The 18,117-nt window shown below is 53.6% G+C and overlaps 1 protein-coding gene across 2 annotated transcripts; it reads right to left on the bottom strand.

Moving 5' to 3' along the window:
* Nucleotides 1–56: 56 nt before the first annotated feature.
* On the bottom strand, nucleotides 57–16,927 carry DVL3 (dishevelled segment polarity protein 3). Of its 2 annotated transcripts, XM_034999702.1 has the most exons (16): nucleotides 16,521–16,927; nucleotides 11,164–11,233; nucleotides 10,509–10,630; nucleotides 10,278–10,387; nucleotides 9,942–10,077; nucleotides 9,663–9,756; nucleotides 9,379–9,448; nucleotides 8,602–8,741; nucleotides 8,359–8,435; nucleotides 8,176–8,243; nucleotides 7,872–8,021; nucleotides 6,979–7,110; nucleotides 6,625–6,792; nucleotides 3,159–3,374; nucleotides 2,649–3,059; nucleotides 57–1,763 (listed from the first exon to the last, which is right to left on the bottom strand). In XM_034999702.1, exons 1-16 carry the CDS (start codon nucleotides 16,679–16,681, stop codon nucleotides 1,732–1,734), a joined length of 2,157 nt encoding a protein of 718 aa, XP_034855593.1. In that variant the 5' UTR covers nucleotides 16,682–16,927; the 3' UTR covers nucleotides 57–1,731. The 2 variants fall into 2 exon arrangements, with proteins under 2 accessions (XP_034855593.1, XP_034855594.1); XM_034999703.1 differs by lacking the exon at nucleotides 57–1,763 and having other exon boundaries at nucleotides 2,501–3,059; nucleotides 16,521–16,926.
* Nucleotides 16,928–18,117: the final 1,190 nt, after the last annotated feature.

The raw sequence follows: 18,117 nt of genomic DNA, 5'->3' as shown, positions 1-18,117 counted from the left end.
TACCATTTAGAGTAAATAATAATAATAATAATAATAATAATAATAATAATAATAATAATAGCTACCATTTATTGAGCACCTATTCTACTGTGTGCCAGGCACTGTGCTAGGCACTTTTCGTACATTATCTAATTTAAATCCTCACAACAACCCTGTGAGGTAGGTATTATTATCGTCATTTTACATATAAGGGAACTGAGGCTCAGAGAGATTAAATAACTCTCTTATCACGAAACCAAAAAGTAGTAGAGCTGGGATTCAAACCCAGAACAACCTGACTCCAAATCCCATGCTCCTGTGAGTTAGAGTAGAGGCAGGGGGGAGAGAAAGGACCATATTCAAGAAAGATCGTTGGAGTGGAATGGATATGATATAATGACTAGTAAGATATGGGGAGGAATTTAAGCCCATAAGTGTTACTAGCTGGTGTGCCTATGTAGAGTGTGATAAAAATAACCAAGATTGGAATTCAGGAGGAACACACTTGATGCGGGAAATGAGTTGAGTCCATATGGGTATGTCCATGGTGATGTCCAGTGGGTGGTAATACAGATCTAAAATTTGGAGGGAAATTGTGGCTGAAGATATGTGTTTTAGAATCACCAGCATATCAGTGTCAATTGAGGACATCAGGATAGATGACATCATTTGAGGAGTAAACATAGAGGAAAGAGAAGTGAACCAAAGATGGAACACTGGGAGCACCAACACTGAAGGCATGAGCAATAGTGGAGGAATTCTCAAGGGAGTTGAACATGGCAGAGTCAGGAAAGGAAAAGTATAGGAGGCAGCTCTGTAGTGGTGGCTAGAGAAAGCCATGGCCTGGGTTGGGAGCAAACCTAGAGCTCCTAGAAGGCAGGCAAGACTGAGTCATGCTTCCAACACAGCCCTTGGTCACCAAAAACCCAGGAAGTCTTGGTTAAATGAATGAACGCCAAAATGTCCCTACCCTGGTTTGCCCCAAAGCCTGGAGCTTAAGACTTAATCCTTAATCTTGACACCCCAGTCCTAAAAATATGGACACCTAGGTAAGCCAGGAGAACTTATAGACGAGGTTTAAAGAGAACGTCATGATTTGCTTAAACTGGAGAATAAGGTAAAAAAATAAAACCTGGCACTTTAGTAGGAGTCCCAGAAGTCCCCCTGCCCAACCTTTCTCTGGGGCATCATGGTAATTATGAAATCAGGGAAGGGCGTGTGGGGTAAGAGGCAGGGTGAGAACAACCTGCCAGTTGCTTGGGGAGTCCTCTGCTGAGCCTAAACTGACACCCAGCTTATGAGCTTTATCCAGTAGGAAGATGATGGGGACATGTGTGGGAGGCTTGAGGGCTATAAGGAAGGGGAGAGGGAAGTCAGGGAACCAGCCCTACAACCTGGGAGAGAAGATCCAGCCCTCTGGGTAGGGACCAGCCCTGAGGCTTAAGTGAACTTGCATAGGTATGTGTGTGTTTGTGTGTGTGTGTGTGTGTGTGTGTGTGTGTGTGTGTGTGTGTGAGAGAGAGAGAGAGAGAGAGAGAAATAGAGAGAGAGGAGACATAAGGATGGGGCACTCTCTGGAAAGGGGAACAGAGTCTCATACATGGGTGAGAGGCTGGAGCCCCCCCCAAAAGCCTAGTGACTCAACATGTTGAAGTGGGGGTGTGGGAGCTGAACATCCTTGGGAAGCCCTGAGGGGCTGCTGAAGCAGAGTTCCTGGTCTCCTCGGAGGCTGGGCCTCCCCTTGCTGGGGGCTCACAGAAAGTCAAACAGCCCGTAATTCTTGGCTGCTCCAGGCCCAGGAAAAATTGAGGGAAGAAAAAAGAAAGAAAAGAAATGTTTCAGGCCCAGAGGTGAGATGAGCCTAGTGGTTAGTAGAGTTAGAGGTCTGAAGGAACCAGCACACAGGACAGGCATGGGAGTACAGATGTAGGGGTAGAGCAGATATGCTTCCTGGAAGCCACTAGCAGCTCAGGCAACTGAGGGGGCCCTTCGGGCTTCTAGTAAAGGCAGGCACAAGCTGAGATAGCTTAGATGGTTATTGGAAGTGACTACAGCTCTAGGGTGCAGGACTGTGGCAGCCCCCCACCACTGCGGGGCGGGAGCAGTTAGGAAGAGGGGCAGCTGAAGCAAGTATTTTTTGGTGTCAGTACTGTGGGGGAAAAGTTAAGAGATTGGCACACATGCTCAAGGGGATACGGTTAATGGAGGGCTGATGTAGCTGGAATGAACGGTGCAAGGTTGCTGCGGGGGTGCCGGTGGGGGGGGGGCGGGGGGGGGGAAGGTGGGGATAAAGGGGTGAGCAGGCCCTCAAGGGCACCGCTGGGTTCAACTCCTGAAGTGTGTGTGGGGAATAAGGAGCAGCACCAGCAAGTCGGGTCCCAGTAACATGAAGGATCCTGGGAAGGCCCTCAGCGGTTAGTGGACAGAGGGGCAAGCTGGGGCCGGTGGCAGGTTAGGGGCCGCAGTGGCGATCGGTGGGTGCACCCCGCCCTCGCTGCGCCCAGCGAGCAGTTAGCGCGCCTGAATTTAGTTCAATTTATTTCCCTTTCAGGTACCAGACAAAGTAAAAAAGACGGACGGACGGAGAGAGGGACGCAGCCGCCCGGGTGCGGGAGTGGGATGCAAGTGGGGGAGGGGCCCTGTTCACATCACATCCACAAAGAACTCACTGGGGTTTCCCATGGCCATGCGGAAGGACTGTCTGCTGGCTGTCAGTTCGGGGGGCACAGAGGCCAGGTCGCGGCCCGGGGGGGCTCCCGGGGGCCCCATGGCCGCGGGCGGCGGGGGCATCATCAGCATGGGGGGACCGTAGAGAGGGGGCACGCCAGGGGGGCCGTAGCTCGGGTGCGTGTGGTGGCTGCGCAGGCTGCCGGCCATGGAGTGGTGGCTGCGGTGGCTATGCTCGCTGGCGGCAGGCCCCGAGCGCTCGCTGGGCGCCCTTTCCCGCGGCCCCCGCAGGCTGCTGCGGGTTGTGTGGTCCGACTCGCTGCCGCTGCCGCCCGACTTGGAGTCCCCCGCCTTCGGGTCCTTCTCCTTCCGCCGGTCACTGCCGCTCCGGTTGGAGCCACTGCTCCGGCTGCCTGTAGGGGACAGGCAGGCGCAGGGCGGGCGACGCTCAGGGCTTGCAGCAGCAGCTTGGGGTTCGCCTGTGCCCCCACCACCGCCCCCCTCCACCTTACCTTCACTGTGCTGACTGCTGGCGCTGCCCCCACCATAGCTGTACCCCAGCTCTGGGAAGCCTGGGTGCGGGTTGTAGGGGTGTGGGGGCGGCGGGTACTGGTAAGGGAAAGCCATGGGCCAAGGGGCGGCCCCTGGGTGCGGCAAAGGGGCCAGCGTGTCCTGGTCAGAGGCGCCACTGGAACCGTCGTGATCATGGAGGGACAAGTTGGCCATGTCTGTGGAGGGGAGGGCCAGATGAGCTGGGTCTATCCCATGCCCCCACACCCCTAGGTCAGGAGAGAGAGGTCCCCGGTCTAGGTGAGGGGGGTACATCTGTGATGACACCTAACAGCAGTGGTAGTTTATCCTCCAAATGAGCAGAGGCACAGGTCAGAGATCTCTCACTTCTTCAGACCCCCTCTGCCACCTACCTGAGACGGTGGAGAGGGAGACCCTGCAGACACAAACCACACAAGGAAAACCCTCCTCAGGAAGGCCCTAAGCCCCCACTTCAGATGCTCAATGCCCAATCCTGACACCCAACTCCCAGGCCCAGGGAGGCCCCCTTCCAAAGGTTTGACAGTTTCTCCTCCTTCCTCAGTAAGCTGGCAGAAGGAGCACAAATCTTAAATGGGCAATGTTCTCCTCTGTTCACTTGGGGGGAGTGTGGGAAGCTGAAATAGCAGACAGGTATTGCAAACCTGCAAGTCATTAGGCACGATACAAAGCTCTTCACCTCATGCAAATGTTACCACCATCCTATGAAGAGGGCATTAGTCACATTTTTTCCAGATGAGGAAAGTGAAGTCCAGAGAGGTTAAATGACCCACCTGAGGTCAATCCAAATTGTAGCCAGAGCAGAAGCTAGGAGTTGCTTACTTTCTTCTTATCTTTCCAGGTGAGTCATTAATAAAGAGTAGGGAGCAGTTTGGGGAAATTTAGGTGAAATTTTGCCCTCTCCCTTCATCTAGGACTAAAAAAAATACTCATTATAGGCCAGAACGAACATAGGCCTTTCAGAGCCTCCCCATACAGAAGGCTCTTGGTCCAGATGGATTTCCTGGTGCTGCTGGGGAAGGTGGAAAGGGCTCAGAAAGAGAACAACTTAGATGCCTCCTCTGTGCCCTCTACCCCATTCCCAGCCAGGCCTCATTCTTCACAGTATTAACATTACTTGTTTCATGACTCTGGCTCCCACAGTAAATTGTTCACTCCTTAAGGGCAAGGCTGCCCCCACCAATGTTGGAACTACTTGAACGGGGCCACCAGAAGTGTTACCTGCCTGGGACACCCCTTGCTCACACCTCATCATACCAGGTCCCAGAGCTCTGACAGAGCTGGAATTGCCCTACGGGCCATGCTAGATACAGATGGAGCCCTTTGTTCCAATTCCTTAAGTAAGCCAGCCCAACCTTCCAGGGAAGAAGAGGTCAGGAAAGGGGGATCTGAGAGGGCGGAGGCTGTCTGTGGAGTCTACCAGCTAAGCCATCAACCTGTCAAGGCCTGCAGCTAGCATGGGGGGGTGGTGGTGGTGAGGAACAGGGGGCTGCCTTGGCTCATGCCCCAAGAGCTGGTGACTATTTCAGCCTCCGAGCTGTTGTCCTGAGGGGAGTGATTGTGGGCTCCTGGGGATCCCCCAAAGAATTGGGGTCCCCAATTCTTTCCTTTGAGCCTGCTGAGGAGGCTGAGATCTTGGCCAGTGAGAAGAAAAAGACCTGTCAGCCTATCCCTGAGCTGGGCCTCTGGGGGGTCTTGGCCAATGGGTAAAAGACCCAGGAGGCCCCAGGGATAGAACAATAGGTCTTGAGCAAAACCCACAGCTGTCTTGAGAAGCTTTAGGGGTCCCTGGAGGTTCAGGGTCAGGGCTGACTTCTTCTAATGATGATAATAATAACCACACAGGATTGAGTCTAAGAAGCCATTAATTATAAGATGCACCCCAATTTCAGAGATATCGAAATGTGAAAGAAATGTTCACCTTAGAATCAATTAAATTTATGAATGGAGAATTTTTTAAAGCACGTACTGTGGGCCAAACATGGTGCTAAAAGCATTATACACACTGTCTTAACCTCTAAAAAGCTCTGAGATAGGTTCTACTATTACCTCTAACTTACAGATCAAGAAGTTGAGGCAACGAGAGGCTGTCACTTAACTCATGTTCACACAGTGAGGGCATAGCTAGGATTTGAACTCAGAACTGTCCAACTCCAAAGCCCTATGCACCCTCCATCATGACCTTGTGCTCTGCAGCAACAGCCTTTCTAGTCCTAGAACCTAACCTGAAGCATTTTAAGTCAGTTTTTGGACTTTAGCCAGCAAGTGCCACTGGGATGACAAAAGGCTCCCTGAGGCAGAGGCGGCTGCTGGGAGTGGGCTTCTGTTCCCAGGCTGAGCAATGCTGTCCTGTTTTGAGGACTCCCCTTTCTTCCCAAGGGCTGTCTATATGCTCAGGAGGAGAAGGGAGGGTTCCCTGCAGACCTTTCCTCCTTAAAAAGCCTCATTGACTTTGTACTCTCTCGGGATCAAGTCAAGCTTGGGGCAGCTTGCAGAGTCCTCTACAAGCTGGCCCTGACAGTTTTTTTTCAGTTTCAGCCCTGACAGTTTTTTTCAGTTTCATCCCAAGGCCCAGCCCACCCTCAAGGGTCTGAGGAGGCTGGGGACTTGGGGCCTCAAGCCAGCCCCAGGTCCTGCCTTGGTGGAACCTGCTTGGTGCTGGGAGGGTGATCAGGGCCAACGGTAGGATCTTTGACCTCGCTAAGATAATGTTTCTGCAACACCACACACCTAGGCAGCTCCAAATGGTAGTAAGAAAAAGGACTCTGGAGCCAGAAAGACCTGGACCCAAGGCCTAACTCCTCTGTGTCTGACTGTGAGAATGAGTGGACTATTTAACTTCTCTAAGTCTGTTTCCTCAGCTGAAATAGGGATAGTGATCCATCTCCTCAAAGGTGAGGAGGCGGGGTTGTGAGGACTGAGTGAGAGTGAGATGATGCTTAGAAACAACCAGCACGGGGCGCCTGGGTGGCTCAGTCGCTGGGCGTCTGCCTTCAGCTCAGATCATGATCCCAGGGTCCTGGGATCGAGCCCTGCATCGGGCTCCCTGCTCCGCAGGAAGCCTGCTTCTCCCTCTCCCACTCCCCCTGCTTGTGTTCCTTCTCTCGCTGTGTCTCTCTCTGTCAAATAAACAAATAAAATCTTAAAAAAAAAAAAAAGAAAGAAAGGAAGAAACCAGCATGGTGCCAGAAACAGAGGAGGCACTTAGAAAATGCCAGCCCCAAGACGGGGACGCAGAGCAGGTGAAAAGGCCTGACTGGGATCTGCTTCTACTAGAGAGGGAGGCCCGTGTCAGGCCTCAAGCTGGGCCCCCACCTTGGCTGCCTTGCTCACGCCTCATGTGGGCTCCCTGGGGTCTGCTGCCACATCCCGGGGCCCCTCCCCACTCCCAGCCAGGAGACAAAGCAAGGAGGTGGGGGAGGCACATACTGCCACAGAGGTCACCGAAGATGTAGTAGCACTGCTCAGAGAAGGTGATCTTGTTGACAGTGTGGCGGATGAAGCCGGCTTTCAGCAGGTTGCTGGCATACTTGCGGGCCTCTCTCCGGTCAGTGAAGCCTTCCACGTTGTGGTATAGCCAGTCCACCACATCCGAGCCTGGGGGCAAGGCCGCCACTTGATTGGGAGGCCCACCTGACTGGGGCTCATCTGACCTCACAGAAGCCACAAGGCTGGGGCTGGTGCCAACTCCAAGGAGTGGCCTAAGGGAGATCTTCAGCCCCCAGCCGGCCCTGCCCCACCTCTCCCCACCCCGCCCTTCATCCCACCATGGGGCCCTCTCACCGATGAAAGCGTTGGGGATGGTAATCTTGAGCCACATGCGGTCTCGGACCTCCAGCCCAGATTCAGGGGAGGCCATGGCTTTGACAATGGCGGCCATGTCACTGTGGATGGACAGGTGGAAGTCGTCTAGGCCTGGGGGTGGGAGGCAGAATGGTGAGGCAGAAAGGGGCTACAGAGTTAGGTGGAGAGGAGTTTGCACTGCAGCTCTATCGCCTAATAACTATGGACCAATGGTGGGCACATTATGGACTTCTAGGACACTTAGTTTCCTCCTCTGTAAAAATAGGGACTTTAATATTTATTTTGCAAGGATTTGTTTGTTTTTTAAAGTAGACTCCATGCCCAATGTGGAGCCCAACACAGGGCTTGAACTCACAACCCTGACATCAAGACCTGAGTGGAGATCAAGAGTCCAACGCTTAACCAACTGAGCCACCCAGGCGCCCCATATTTTCCAAGGGTATTTGAAGAGAGAATTAAATAATATGAATGAAGGTGCTTAGCAAAGTGTATAATATGTGTGTTATAATAAAAATGGCAGTCATTTGCTGAGTGCTTACTTTATGCCACATATTGGGATCGAGGCTTCACTTATACCCTCTTGTTAAAACCCCCTCCCTCACCCCGGAACCTGGTAGAGTGCGTATCATTAGTCCCATTTTACTAGAGGAAACTGAGGCTCGCGGGGTGCTCAATACAGGTTCAGAGGCAAACATTGTTTTGTGAGGGTTTTGTGTCCACTCTGGGAAGCTGCAGTGTGAGGTAGCTGGAATAAACTCAGCCCCCTCTCCAGCCCCCTCTGACTTTTAAGCAAGAGTCTCCATGTGGGCCTTCATCAGTCCCTCCCACCTGGCCTCGTCTGCTGGGCCTCGGGGGCAGGGTTGGACACTCACGCTCTGTGTCAGGGATGGAGCTGGTGATGGAGGAGCTGGTGGAGGTGATGGTGCTCAGGGAGGGGCTCATGCCATAGGCAGGGAAGGTGCCGGTCATGGCTGCAGTGTGGGAGACCCAGGCTGCAGGGTCAATGGGCCGGATGGGCTCGCCTGCAGGGAGGATGAGAGTCAGGGGCTGCCCACGCTGCCCACTGGCAGGCCCCACAGGGTAGGTATGAGGGTTCAGGGCAACACAGAAGGAAGGAGAGACAGGGTTCACGTGTGCCAAGCACCAGCTTTAGGGCTAGGTCCCCCAGCCACTTACTCCTGGGCAGTGTGAAGCAACCACGTGGACTTGGGTCCCAGCACTTGGCTACAGTCAGGGTGATGGGCCTGAAAGCAAGGGTGTCCCTAGTGAGGGCAGGATGCACGGAGTCCAGACCAATCCCCTTGCCTAACAGCCAGAAATGCCTGCCCCCTCCTTCCCAATGTCCCATCCCATCCATACCCCGGTTTGTGCACAATCTCCCGCAGTACCCGGACTGCGTCGTCATTACTCATGTTCTCAAAGTTGATCTCGTTTACCTGGGAGAGAGGGCCAGAAGTGGGATAAGCAGCTGGGTTGGGGAGGTAGATAGGGAAGCTGAGGTTGGTGATCAGGTCTTCCCCCTACCAAGAAGTGGCCTCTAAATGAGCAGGCATTATCTCCCTACTCCCCATCCACACCACCATCTCCAGTGGGCAGTGGTACCTGTAACAGCATATCTCCTGGCTCGATGCGTCCATCTGCAGCCACAGCACCCCCCTTCATGATAGAACCGATGTAGATGCCTCCATCACCACGCTCATTGCTTTGGCCCACAATGGAGATGCCCAGAAAGTTGTACTTTTCTACAGAGAGTAATACAACCTTAAGAGAGGAACAAGGTTCCCACCCAAATTCTGAGTTCCTTATTAGAAAAGGGTGGAAAGGGATGGGAGGAACTAACATTCATCAAACCTGAATCGGGCCCTGTGTTCAGCATGGTCAAGCATGCTTCCATTCAGGCCTTGCTAGCTCTGCCACAGGGACTCTTCATCCCATTTCACAAAGCAGGCCACTGAGGTTCGAAAAGCTTCAGTGACTTTTCTAAGCCATTAAGTGGCAAAGCCAGGATTCAAACACAGACTTAAATTCTAAGGTTGGGGCTCTTTTTACGACATCCAGCTATCTCCTAGAGACAGTACCTAGGGCAGAAATCAGAGAGCAACAAGCATCGGCTGAAAAAGGGAAGCGGGATAGGAATCAGAAATTACTTCCTCCAGGAAGCCTTCCCCGATGCCATCCCTCTGCTTCCACAGCTCTCTGTGCTTGTCTCTGTCATAGCCCTGATCACGAGCTACTGAGATGATCGGTTTATGTACTGGTTTATGTTTATGAAAGCTCCTCAGGGTCAGGGAACATATCTTGTGCCTCTTTGAACTCTTCAAGTCTGCCCAGTGTCTGGCATATAGTAGGCCCTCAAGAGTGTTGTTTCACCAGACTCACCCATGTTGAGAGTGACTGTGATGATGTTGAGTGACATGGTGGAGTCCGTGATGCTGCTGAAGGACGAGGACTGGAACAGACAGAGGCCCTGAGCAGCATGTAGGGCTGGCAAGAACTCACTGCTCCCACCTAGGTCCTCCTCCAGGCGAGCCCTCAGCAACCCCTCCCCTAAAAGGCTCAAATGCTGGCCCCATAGGAGGAGGTTTAAGGAAGCACACACCCTGGATCTGCCTGGACAGGGCACAGTCTGCCCCCACCCAACCCAGGCATCTCAGGCCCCGTACCCGCTCAATCCGCGAAACCTTCTGCTTCCTCCGCCGCCGCTTATGTCTTCTCATCAGGCGTGAGGCGCTGCTCTGCTCTGTGGAGCTGCTGAACCTGGGGGGCCCACAGTCGTTCCCCACCAGGCTGGCCCAGCCCTGCCCCACAAGAGGCACCACAGGGCCCAAGTCCCCCATGCAAAGCCCACAGCCCTCCCAGGGTCCCACCATCCTGGGGGGAGATGGGGTCAGGGCTGCTCGGGGGTCACCTGCCCCATAGTACCAATGAAACCAAAGCCCCACCTGCTGGTGGAGTCATCCTCATCCGAATCAAAGAAGCTGGTGGTCTCTAACTCGCTGCTCATAAGGGTGGATGAGCTATCATAACCCCCTGGCTCTCGCCGCCGTTCCCCCTTTGCAGTTCCATTTAGCCGGGTTGCTGCAGGGAACAGAGGCAGCTGGGTTCACAATGCCGATGCAGGAGGGAAAGGAGGACACAGGGCTGGGCTAGGGGCTGCACTGGGGCCAGGCATACCCAGAGCTCAGGAAAGGGCAGAGAAGTGGGTAGCTGAATGGAAGCGGTGGGGGTAGGCGTGGGTGGGGGTGGGGAGGGAAGGTGTCTGTTCAGGGAAGACGCACTGTGCTCTGGGCCATCCCTCCTGCGTGGCCGCTCGCGCTGGGCAGACACCAAGGAGTCTGTCTCTGTGTCATTGTCCAGGTTCTCCTGGCTGCCTCCACCAGCATGAGGGCTGCAGGGAAGAGAGGACTTGGTGGGAGAGGGGGCAGGCTGGGGGCTCCCTCCCCCCAGCCCTGGGCTGAGCTGATGCATCCCTCCCCCATGGGCCTGCTCCACCCTCAGGCCACACTCACTGAAAGGATGGGGGCCGGGAGTCCCCAATGCCTCCCGTGCGCTCCATGGGCGGTGGCAGTTCTGATGGGTTGTCAGCACAGAAGGGAGCTGGCTCTGGGTGTGAGCCCTCAGCAGACACCAACTGATGGGGAAAGAATGGGTGGGTAGTGTGGTACAGGGGGCACCAGGGAAATAGCAGATGGTTGGCTTCTGGCAGGGCATGCAGACTTGGGGAGAATGAAGCAAGGGACATGGAGGTAGAAGGAACAGGACTATGCAAGGTCAGCTGAGATGAGGAATGGACTCACTGCTGGTGGATGGGGAGGATGGGAGGCATGAGCTATTGAAGTGGGATGGAGGCAGAGAACAAGGGTCAGTGGTCTAAGGCAGAGGTTGGCTGGAACCTGAGGCAAAGTGCCTCAAAGGGCGTCGGAGACATTTGTGTCTCTGATGAGTGTTTCTGTCCCTCCCTCTCTCCATATTCCACCTCCCCCCGGCCCCCCATCTTTCACCAAGGCTACAGAATCTGGGGTGAGAAAGAGTTCAGGTAGAAAACTCAGGGCAGAGGCCGATATTGAAGTATAAAACCACCAGCTATAATCTTAGCAACGCTTTTCCTCTGTCTAGCCCACCGCAGGAACGCAGGAGGAGGAAGGGTTGAGGAGGGCTTCTTACCCAAGACACCACCCGGCCATTGAAGCAGGGCAGCTTGGCATTGTCGTCGGAGATCTCCTCCTTCACCACTCTGCAGGGAAAGTGTGGGGGTGTCCAAGTGAGCTTTCTGAGGTGGAAATGGAAGGGTCCTCACAATCCTAACTCAGGGGCTCCCCCACCCTAAACTGGGAATCATGCCACCAGCCTAAGCCTATTCAGATGGGAGCAGAAGTGGGAGTCACCTAGGGACAGCTCTTTAGCACCACCAGGAAGACATCAGCCCTGCCCAGGCCGGATGCCATCCTGGGGTATCCTCTCAGTTACCAGGTGACTGCAAATTACACCTGACAAATTGCTGTCCCTCATGAATGTGGCTACTCCCTAGAATCATGAGAGTGCTTTACCCAGTCCCAATATATCTCTTCTGGACTAGACTTACTCTTTCCCTCTGACCCTAAACTAGGAAAAAGTACATCCTTATTTCTGTCTTTCCCTTCTTGGGAATCCTGACATTCTTCTGGGAGGTTTGGATGAGGAGTTTAAGGAAATTAGGAAAGAGAAGGAGAAAAGGTATTTACTGAACACCCTCCACTGCCTTTATGATAATAGTACCAATTGCTCTCATTTATTAAGCATGTATCATGGGCCAACACTTTGCTTGTGTCATTTCATTTAAGACAGATACAGATGGGGAAACTAAGGCTTAGTAAGTTCAGAAATTCACTTAGGGTCACACCACTAATAAAAGCTGGAATTTGAATGCTGGTCAGCGTGATTCTTTAGCCTTTATTCTTACCTATTATACCATCTTATCTCCCTAGAGTTAGAATGTATAATCTTCACATCACCTTCATTGTATGGACAAGATTCTCATTTTACGAGTAAAGAAATGGAGAAACATTCAGTAACTTGTCCCAGGTCACAGAGCCTGGAAGATATCAGAGTTGGAATTCAGCCCCAAGCTTGCCTGACTGCAAAACCTATGGTCTTTCCATGGTATTTCACATTTTCTTCTCATACCGTGACACGTGATGTGGATGTGTGTGTGTGGTGTTGTGGGGGGAGACAGTGATGTGGGGCATGAAGGGGGTGGGATGTGTATAGGCATGCAGTTTGGCTTGGGGATGCATCAAGGCAAGAAGTCAGACCATGATTACAGTTTGGGGCCAGGGAAAGGAATGAAGAAGTTTGAGGGCCCCAGACTGTTTCAAACACCCCAGGAGTACAGAGCTGGAAAGATGTGATCAGGGGCAAGAGAAAGACACATGCCTGGGGTTGTGAGCAGAGAGGGAGGCTGGGAAGCCTAGTCCTTCCTTGTTCTTGCAGCAGCTTCTGCCCAGAGCCGGGAACATGCTTGGCTCCTTGTGATGCTCACATTCTTGGACTCACAGCCAAGTTCGAAGACCGAGCCTGCCCTTCTCCCTCCCATCCAGCTCTGGTTCCTCCACCATTTCCAACCCCACAAAGACCCTGGGAAAGCAGCTCTAATCATCCTGGTCAAGCCCACGATGGCAGAAAGCCTAGGGATAGAACATGCTGAAAAGAAGGGACATGGAGGTAGCTCAGAGTCATGAGCCAGGCTGGCCACAGGGTTACCCTAAGCTTGCAGTCCAATATGGGAACTGGGGCTCAAAGGAAAATGGGGTATGTGGGTCTTAGGGCAGAGACTGACCTGCTCTGGAGGGGGTCTCCCTGCAGTGGGAAACTGCTGCTGAGTCCCCACCACTCCCTCCCCCAGCAGGCCCCACCACATAGCTCCAATGCTACAGATGTTTCCTCTCTTTCTAGGGGTCACCGACAGGTCGCCAAGGCTCTGCTGACTCATAACGATCAGCTGATCTTCAGCAACAGCCTTGGGGACCTCAGAGAGACCTCCCCCTCCCACCATGGAGATGAATGGCTCAGGGTTGCACAGCGCACACACACACACACACACACACACGCCGTAAGCAGAGCTGAACCAATCTGGGTTCTAATTCTGCTATTTGTTAGCCCTCCTATCTTAGGGAAGTTTCTTAACTTTTCCAAACCTTTGTCTTATCCTGGTAAGTGTGATTTGTAAATGTTGGCATGACGTAGGCTTACAATAAAAGCTAGTTATTAGCTGTGTCCATTTTTAGCAGGTTCCATACTCTTTCCAACTAGGTGTAAGTTTCTAAGGGCGGGGACCAAACAAATCTACGCATCACTCATTGTCCATCATCGTTCATTCAATTAAAAAGCCTTTGCTAAGAGCCCAGTGGGTTTTAAGTCCTGTGCTTGCCATTGTATAAACCTCAAGAAGCACCAGACCAGGAGCCTGCCTTGTCCTTGGAGGTTATGGCCCAATGGATAGTTCATACAAGTATATGGCAAGTGGGAAGTGGTCAGAACCATAAGAACAGCAGATGTGCTCACTGGACAGACATCTGCTGAGTATTACTTAGGTGTCAGGTCCTGGCTAGGAGCTGGGTAGGTGTAAGGATAAATGGGATAAAGTATCATAACTTTAAAAGCTAAATGCAGATGAGGCAATTTGGACCTGGGGAAGAAAAGGGAAGAGCAGTGTGCTCAGGGTAGAAGGCCCAGAGGCAGGGCAGTATGTGACATGGAGCGGGGAGCAACACGGTTTGTAGTCCAACTTCCCATGTTGCTCCCGCCCACAGCTCAAGGCCACTCTAGCATCCATCAGTGGTGAAAATGTTTATTCTTCCTCCATTTCCCAAGTAATTTAAGAGGGTCTGGCCTACCTTAACTTGACAAATACTTCTGGAGACCAGATGGGAGTTGGGGAGTCCTCAGTCCTCACAAACCAGAACCTCAGAGGGTAAGCTTGGAGAGCAGCCTTTCTCCTCTGACCCACTCTCCCATCTGTCAGCAGAGGTCGCTGGCCTCTGCCCAACCCTGGTCTCATGGGGCTAGGATAAGTGGCAGCCCTATCACCTCTACAGTTTGCCAAGGCTCAGCATCTCCCTCAGAGAGGATGTAGCTGTTCAATGGTGATGATAATAATAACACCTACAATTGTGTGATTAAGGTCTTAGCCTTTGGAGCCAGATTTCTGATGCAGAACCAAGCTCTGCCACTTACTAGCTGTGTGGCCTTGGGTAAGTTACTTAACATTTCTTCATCTATAAACTGGGGATATTACTACTTATTTCATAAGGCTGTTAAGATGACTGAATGAGTAAAGATCTGAAAAGCATTCAGATCAGTGCATGCACACTGAAGTACCATAAAAAGAGTTTGTTAAATACATGAAATATATATACTTCTCAGCTACCAGTTCTCTGTGACAAGACAGCTCTAGCCCTCTCCTGCTCAATAATCCTTCTGGGGATAAAAACAAAATCAATCTCCTCCTTTAGGTTTGTTCTCAATCCTGTTAAAACAGTCTACTATAATATTTTGCAAAGGATGGTTCAAGTACCACTCATGTATGCAAGATCGCTTCAGGTGCACCTGAATGAATGTTTAATTCAATAGTTAAGTATTTATTTTTAACATATTTTAGAAAGAAATACAAGTAGAAAATCAGACCTGTGATTTCATATTACTGATTGGGTCAAGCTAAGAAAGAGAGCGTGAACTGGATTTAAAGAACAATATTAAGTCAACCGTGAGCAGATGTAATGGGAACCCTCCTATGACTATGGTTAGGCCTGGTTTGACAGCAGTCTGGCGGGAGTGGGAGGTAGCCCAGAGAGGTATAAGTTTAGGAGGTGGGGGCTAAGCCCACTGGGTTCAGGGGTGAGTTGAGGGTAGAGGCACAGGCCTATCCCAGTCCCTCAAGGCATCCAGTCCCAGGGTGGCTCCAGCACACTGCACTCTAGCTGATTTCCCCTATCCCATACCCTGAGGCGGCATCTTGGTCTCTTCCAACTCTGTTTTTCTCTTACCAGGCCAAGGCCTCTGCCCCCTCACTCTCACCCCTTGCAGATCGATCCCTCTTCAGAATCTTCCCATCAGGGGTGTCTGTCTCTGGACTGAAGCCAGACAATCATTACTACACCAGGAGTACCCCACCCCAGCATAGGAACAACAAAAGAAGCAAGAATGGTCAGAAGCTGCATAGCACGACCCACGTCCCACATTCAAAGCACTCTCACACACAGGCTCTCATGGGCTCATCAAACCCTGAGTTCCGTGGGGAAAGATGACAGCAAAACATGTTAGGCAGAAGACAGAGAAGGTGCTTGCTTCCCAGGCCAAGAGGGCAGGGGTCCTGGAAGAGAAGCCAGACTCATCAACACCAGGGAGGAGACTGTCTCCCCTCATTCAGCTCTGGGGCCTCAGCTCCAAAGGGCAGTGCAGGCCTCAGGCTGGGGCTGGAGAGACAGCCTTTAGGCCTTCAGGGCCCGGGAAGGCCTTCCCCACAGGCCTCCAGGCCCAGTGCCCAGTTAGTGTGGGGCAGGCAAGTCTGGGGGCCTCCCCCTCCCCCAGTCCCCTGGGAGATGGGGGGGGGGTGAGGGGATGGGCCAGGCTCCCCCTCCCAGGCCAGCTGCTACAGAACCTTCCGGCTCCAACATTCCATCCCCTCTTAAAGGGGAAGTCCCTGCTTCCAAACTCCGCCTGCCCAAAGCCCTGCAGATGGGTGGAGAAGACCCCGCCAGGCAGAGGAAGATGAAGAACACCAAGAGACTCTTCCTGGCCCTCCCATCCAGGCTCTGAGGCCCTTTCCAAGGTCTCCCCCTTGGCCACCATCTGGAGGAAAAAGGCCCCAATTCTGAAGGGAAATCAGCACCTAGGCCAGTGGGGACTTCTCAGGGGTCAGGCACTCCAATTCTTTGACAACATCCTTAACACCCCACAAGGAAGGGGAGACAGCTAAATAAACATTAGGCTTGCTGGCCTTAGCCTGCTGGCCCCTGAACCGCCACCCCAACTCCCCCTCCCCCCAGTTCAAAGTCCCACAGCATAGCCCCTGGATGCACTACTCCAAATACGGCTTTGAGTTGGGAGGTGAAAAGATGGAGAGGGCAAAGGCCGAGTGCCAAACACCCCAAGTCTCTGCTAAAAAGGTGGCTCCCCTGGCGGGCAGAAGGTTGGGGACTCTGGCTCTGGAATCGGGTGGAGGGGGTGTGTGTCCGTCTACGTAGGCCACTGGTCTCTGAGGAGGTGAAGGGGACTTGGAACTCTGGTTGCTCTTGGGGAATTGGACGTCCCCCTAAAACTGGGGGGGCCTAGGTCCCCCACAAGAGGTAAAAGGAGAGTCCCTAAAGGGGCTAGAACTCCAGCCTCCGAAAAAGCCAGAGGGGCCCCAAATGCCCAAGTCGCCCCCTGGAATCCAGAGTAGGGCCAGAAGCCAGTGTAGCAAGGGGAGTCCAAACTGGCCGAGTGGGCCCCGAGAAGCCGGAGGGGCCGGGGTCCCCCGGAGGTGAGGCGGGGGCCATCCTCACCCGAAATCGTCGTCCATAGACTTGAAGAAGAACTTATAGCTGGGTCGCTGCAGAACGCCCTTAAAGTCCGCCAAGGTGACGCGCTCGGCGGGCAGGGGCAGTTTCACCAGGTACGGCGTCTCCTGCCCGTCCAGGTGGTAGATGATCTTGGTCTCGCCCATGGCTCCGGCCTCGGGCCCGGCGGCCCGCGCGCGGCCTGCTCCGGCGGCCGGGCCGGGCCTCTCGGGCGGCGACGGCCCTCGGCGCGGCCCAGCGGCTCAGCCTAGCTCGGCGGCCGGCCGCGGCGCCAGCTCCCTTGTTCTCCGGTCGCTCCCGGGTCCCAGCGCCGCCTGCCGCCACCGCGGCCGCCGCTTCCGCTCCCCACTCTCCCGGCTCCGCTGGAGACTGCGACTCTTCCGGTGGCCGCGGCCCTACCCGGGTCTGCGCTGCGGCTCGGCCGGCTCCCCTCCCCCGACCCCGGCGCGGCCCCGCCCCGGCGCGAGCTCCGCCCCTGGCCGCCTCCGCGCCTCGCTGGCCTCACGGCAGATGGCCGGGCCCTCTACCGGGCCCCGCGGACACCCAGCGGTGAGCTCGGCCGCCTGCGCTCCGCTCCCTGGCCTGCGGGGAGCTTGGTGGCGGTCGCCTAGGCTCCCTAGACAGGAAAGGGCAGATCTCACCAGGATGGCCGCGTTCGCGGACTCATCAAGGCCCTGGCTCTGGACCCCAGGGGGATCGGCTGTTCCTCAGCAGCCTGGGGTCACTTTGGTCCCCAGAGGTGGGTGGGGCGGCCCGGGGGGCGGGCGGTTCTGACCAGGTATCGATGGAGGAAAGTGACCTTCATGTGGCCCTTTTAGGGTCTGTTGGAAAGCATAGTTGCTGTCACTGAGTCTACCAAACTGAGTTCCTTGAGGACAGAATGGAATCGAGTTGATTCCTTCTTCCAACCTCAGTACAGGGCACCTGGGTGGCTTAGTAGGTTAAAGGCCTGCCTTCGGCTCAGGTCATGGTCTCAGGGTCCTGGGATGGAGTCCCATCAGGCTCACTGCTCAGCGGGAGTCTGCCCCTCCCTCTCCCTCTGCCCCTCCCCTCTGTTCCTGCGCGCGCGCGCGCGCGCGCGCGCGCTCTCTCTCTCTCAACAAATAAATAAATAAAATCTTAAAAAAAAAAAGAACCCTCAGTACAATACCTAGGTGCAAAGCTGTGGCTTAATAAATGGAATGATGCAGAATGAGATGAAAATGAGTGCATGACTGGGCCAGTAAGTCTCAAACCAGAACTAGGTGTAATAGGTCCCTGACAGATCTCTTCACCCCTTAGCTTTTAATTCATTTAATAAATGGGTGCCCACCAAGGTGCAAGGCACACTGGGGGATAAAGTGAAAAGACAGTTAAGGCTGCCCTCAGTCAGGACTTTCACTCATCTGAAAGGCGGCACATCGGCTTGTAATAAATAACTTCAAAGGGACAAATGCTCAGAAAAAGATAAAATGGAGTGATGTGGTAGTAAAAGGGAGAAGAGAGCCATGGGTGGTTAGAGAAAGCCTCTTCCATTTGAGCAAAGACATAGAATGGAAAAAGCAGCAGCTAGAAGGTCCAGTGTGGGGGGAAAAGCATTCCA

Source organism: Mirounga leonina, unplaced genomic scaffold, assembly GCF_011800145.1.
Source record: "Mirounga leonina isolate KUSES-001 unplaced genomic scaffold, KU_Mleo_1.0 Mir_115, whole genome shotgun sequence".
Classification (NCBI taxonomy): domain Eukaryota; kingdom Metazoa; phylum Chordata; class Mammalia; order Carnivora; family Phocidae; genus Mirounga; species Mirounga leonina.
This window is presented reverse-complemented; position numbering and strand designations above follow the sequence as displayed.

Coding starts and splice junctions, on each gene's coding strand:
- DVL3 (XM_034999702.1), bottom strand. CDS start 16,681: ATGGGCGAGACCAAGATCATCTACCACCTGGACGGGCAGGAGACGCCG. Junction 8,742..9,378: donor CACAGTCACTCTCAACATGG/GTGAGTCTGGTG, acceptor TACTCTCTGTAG/AAAAGTACAACTTTCTGGGC. Junction 8,436..8,601: donor CAGGAGATATGCTGTTACAG/GTACCACTGCCC, acceptor CCTCTCTCCCAG/GTAAACGAGATCAACTTTGA.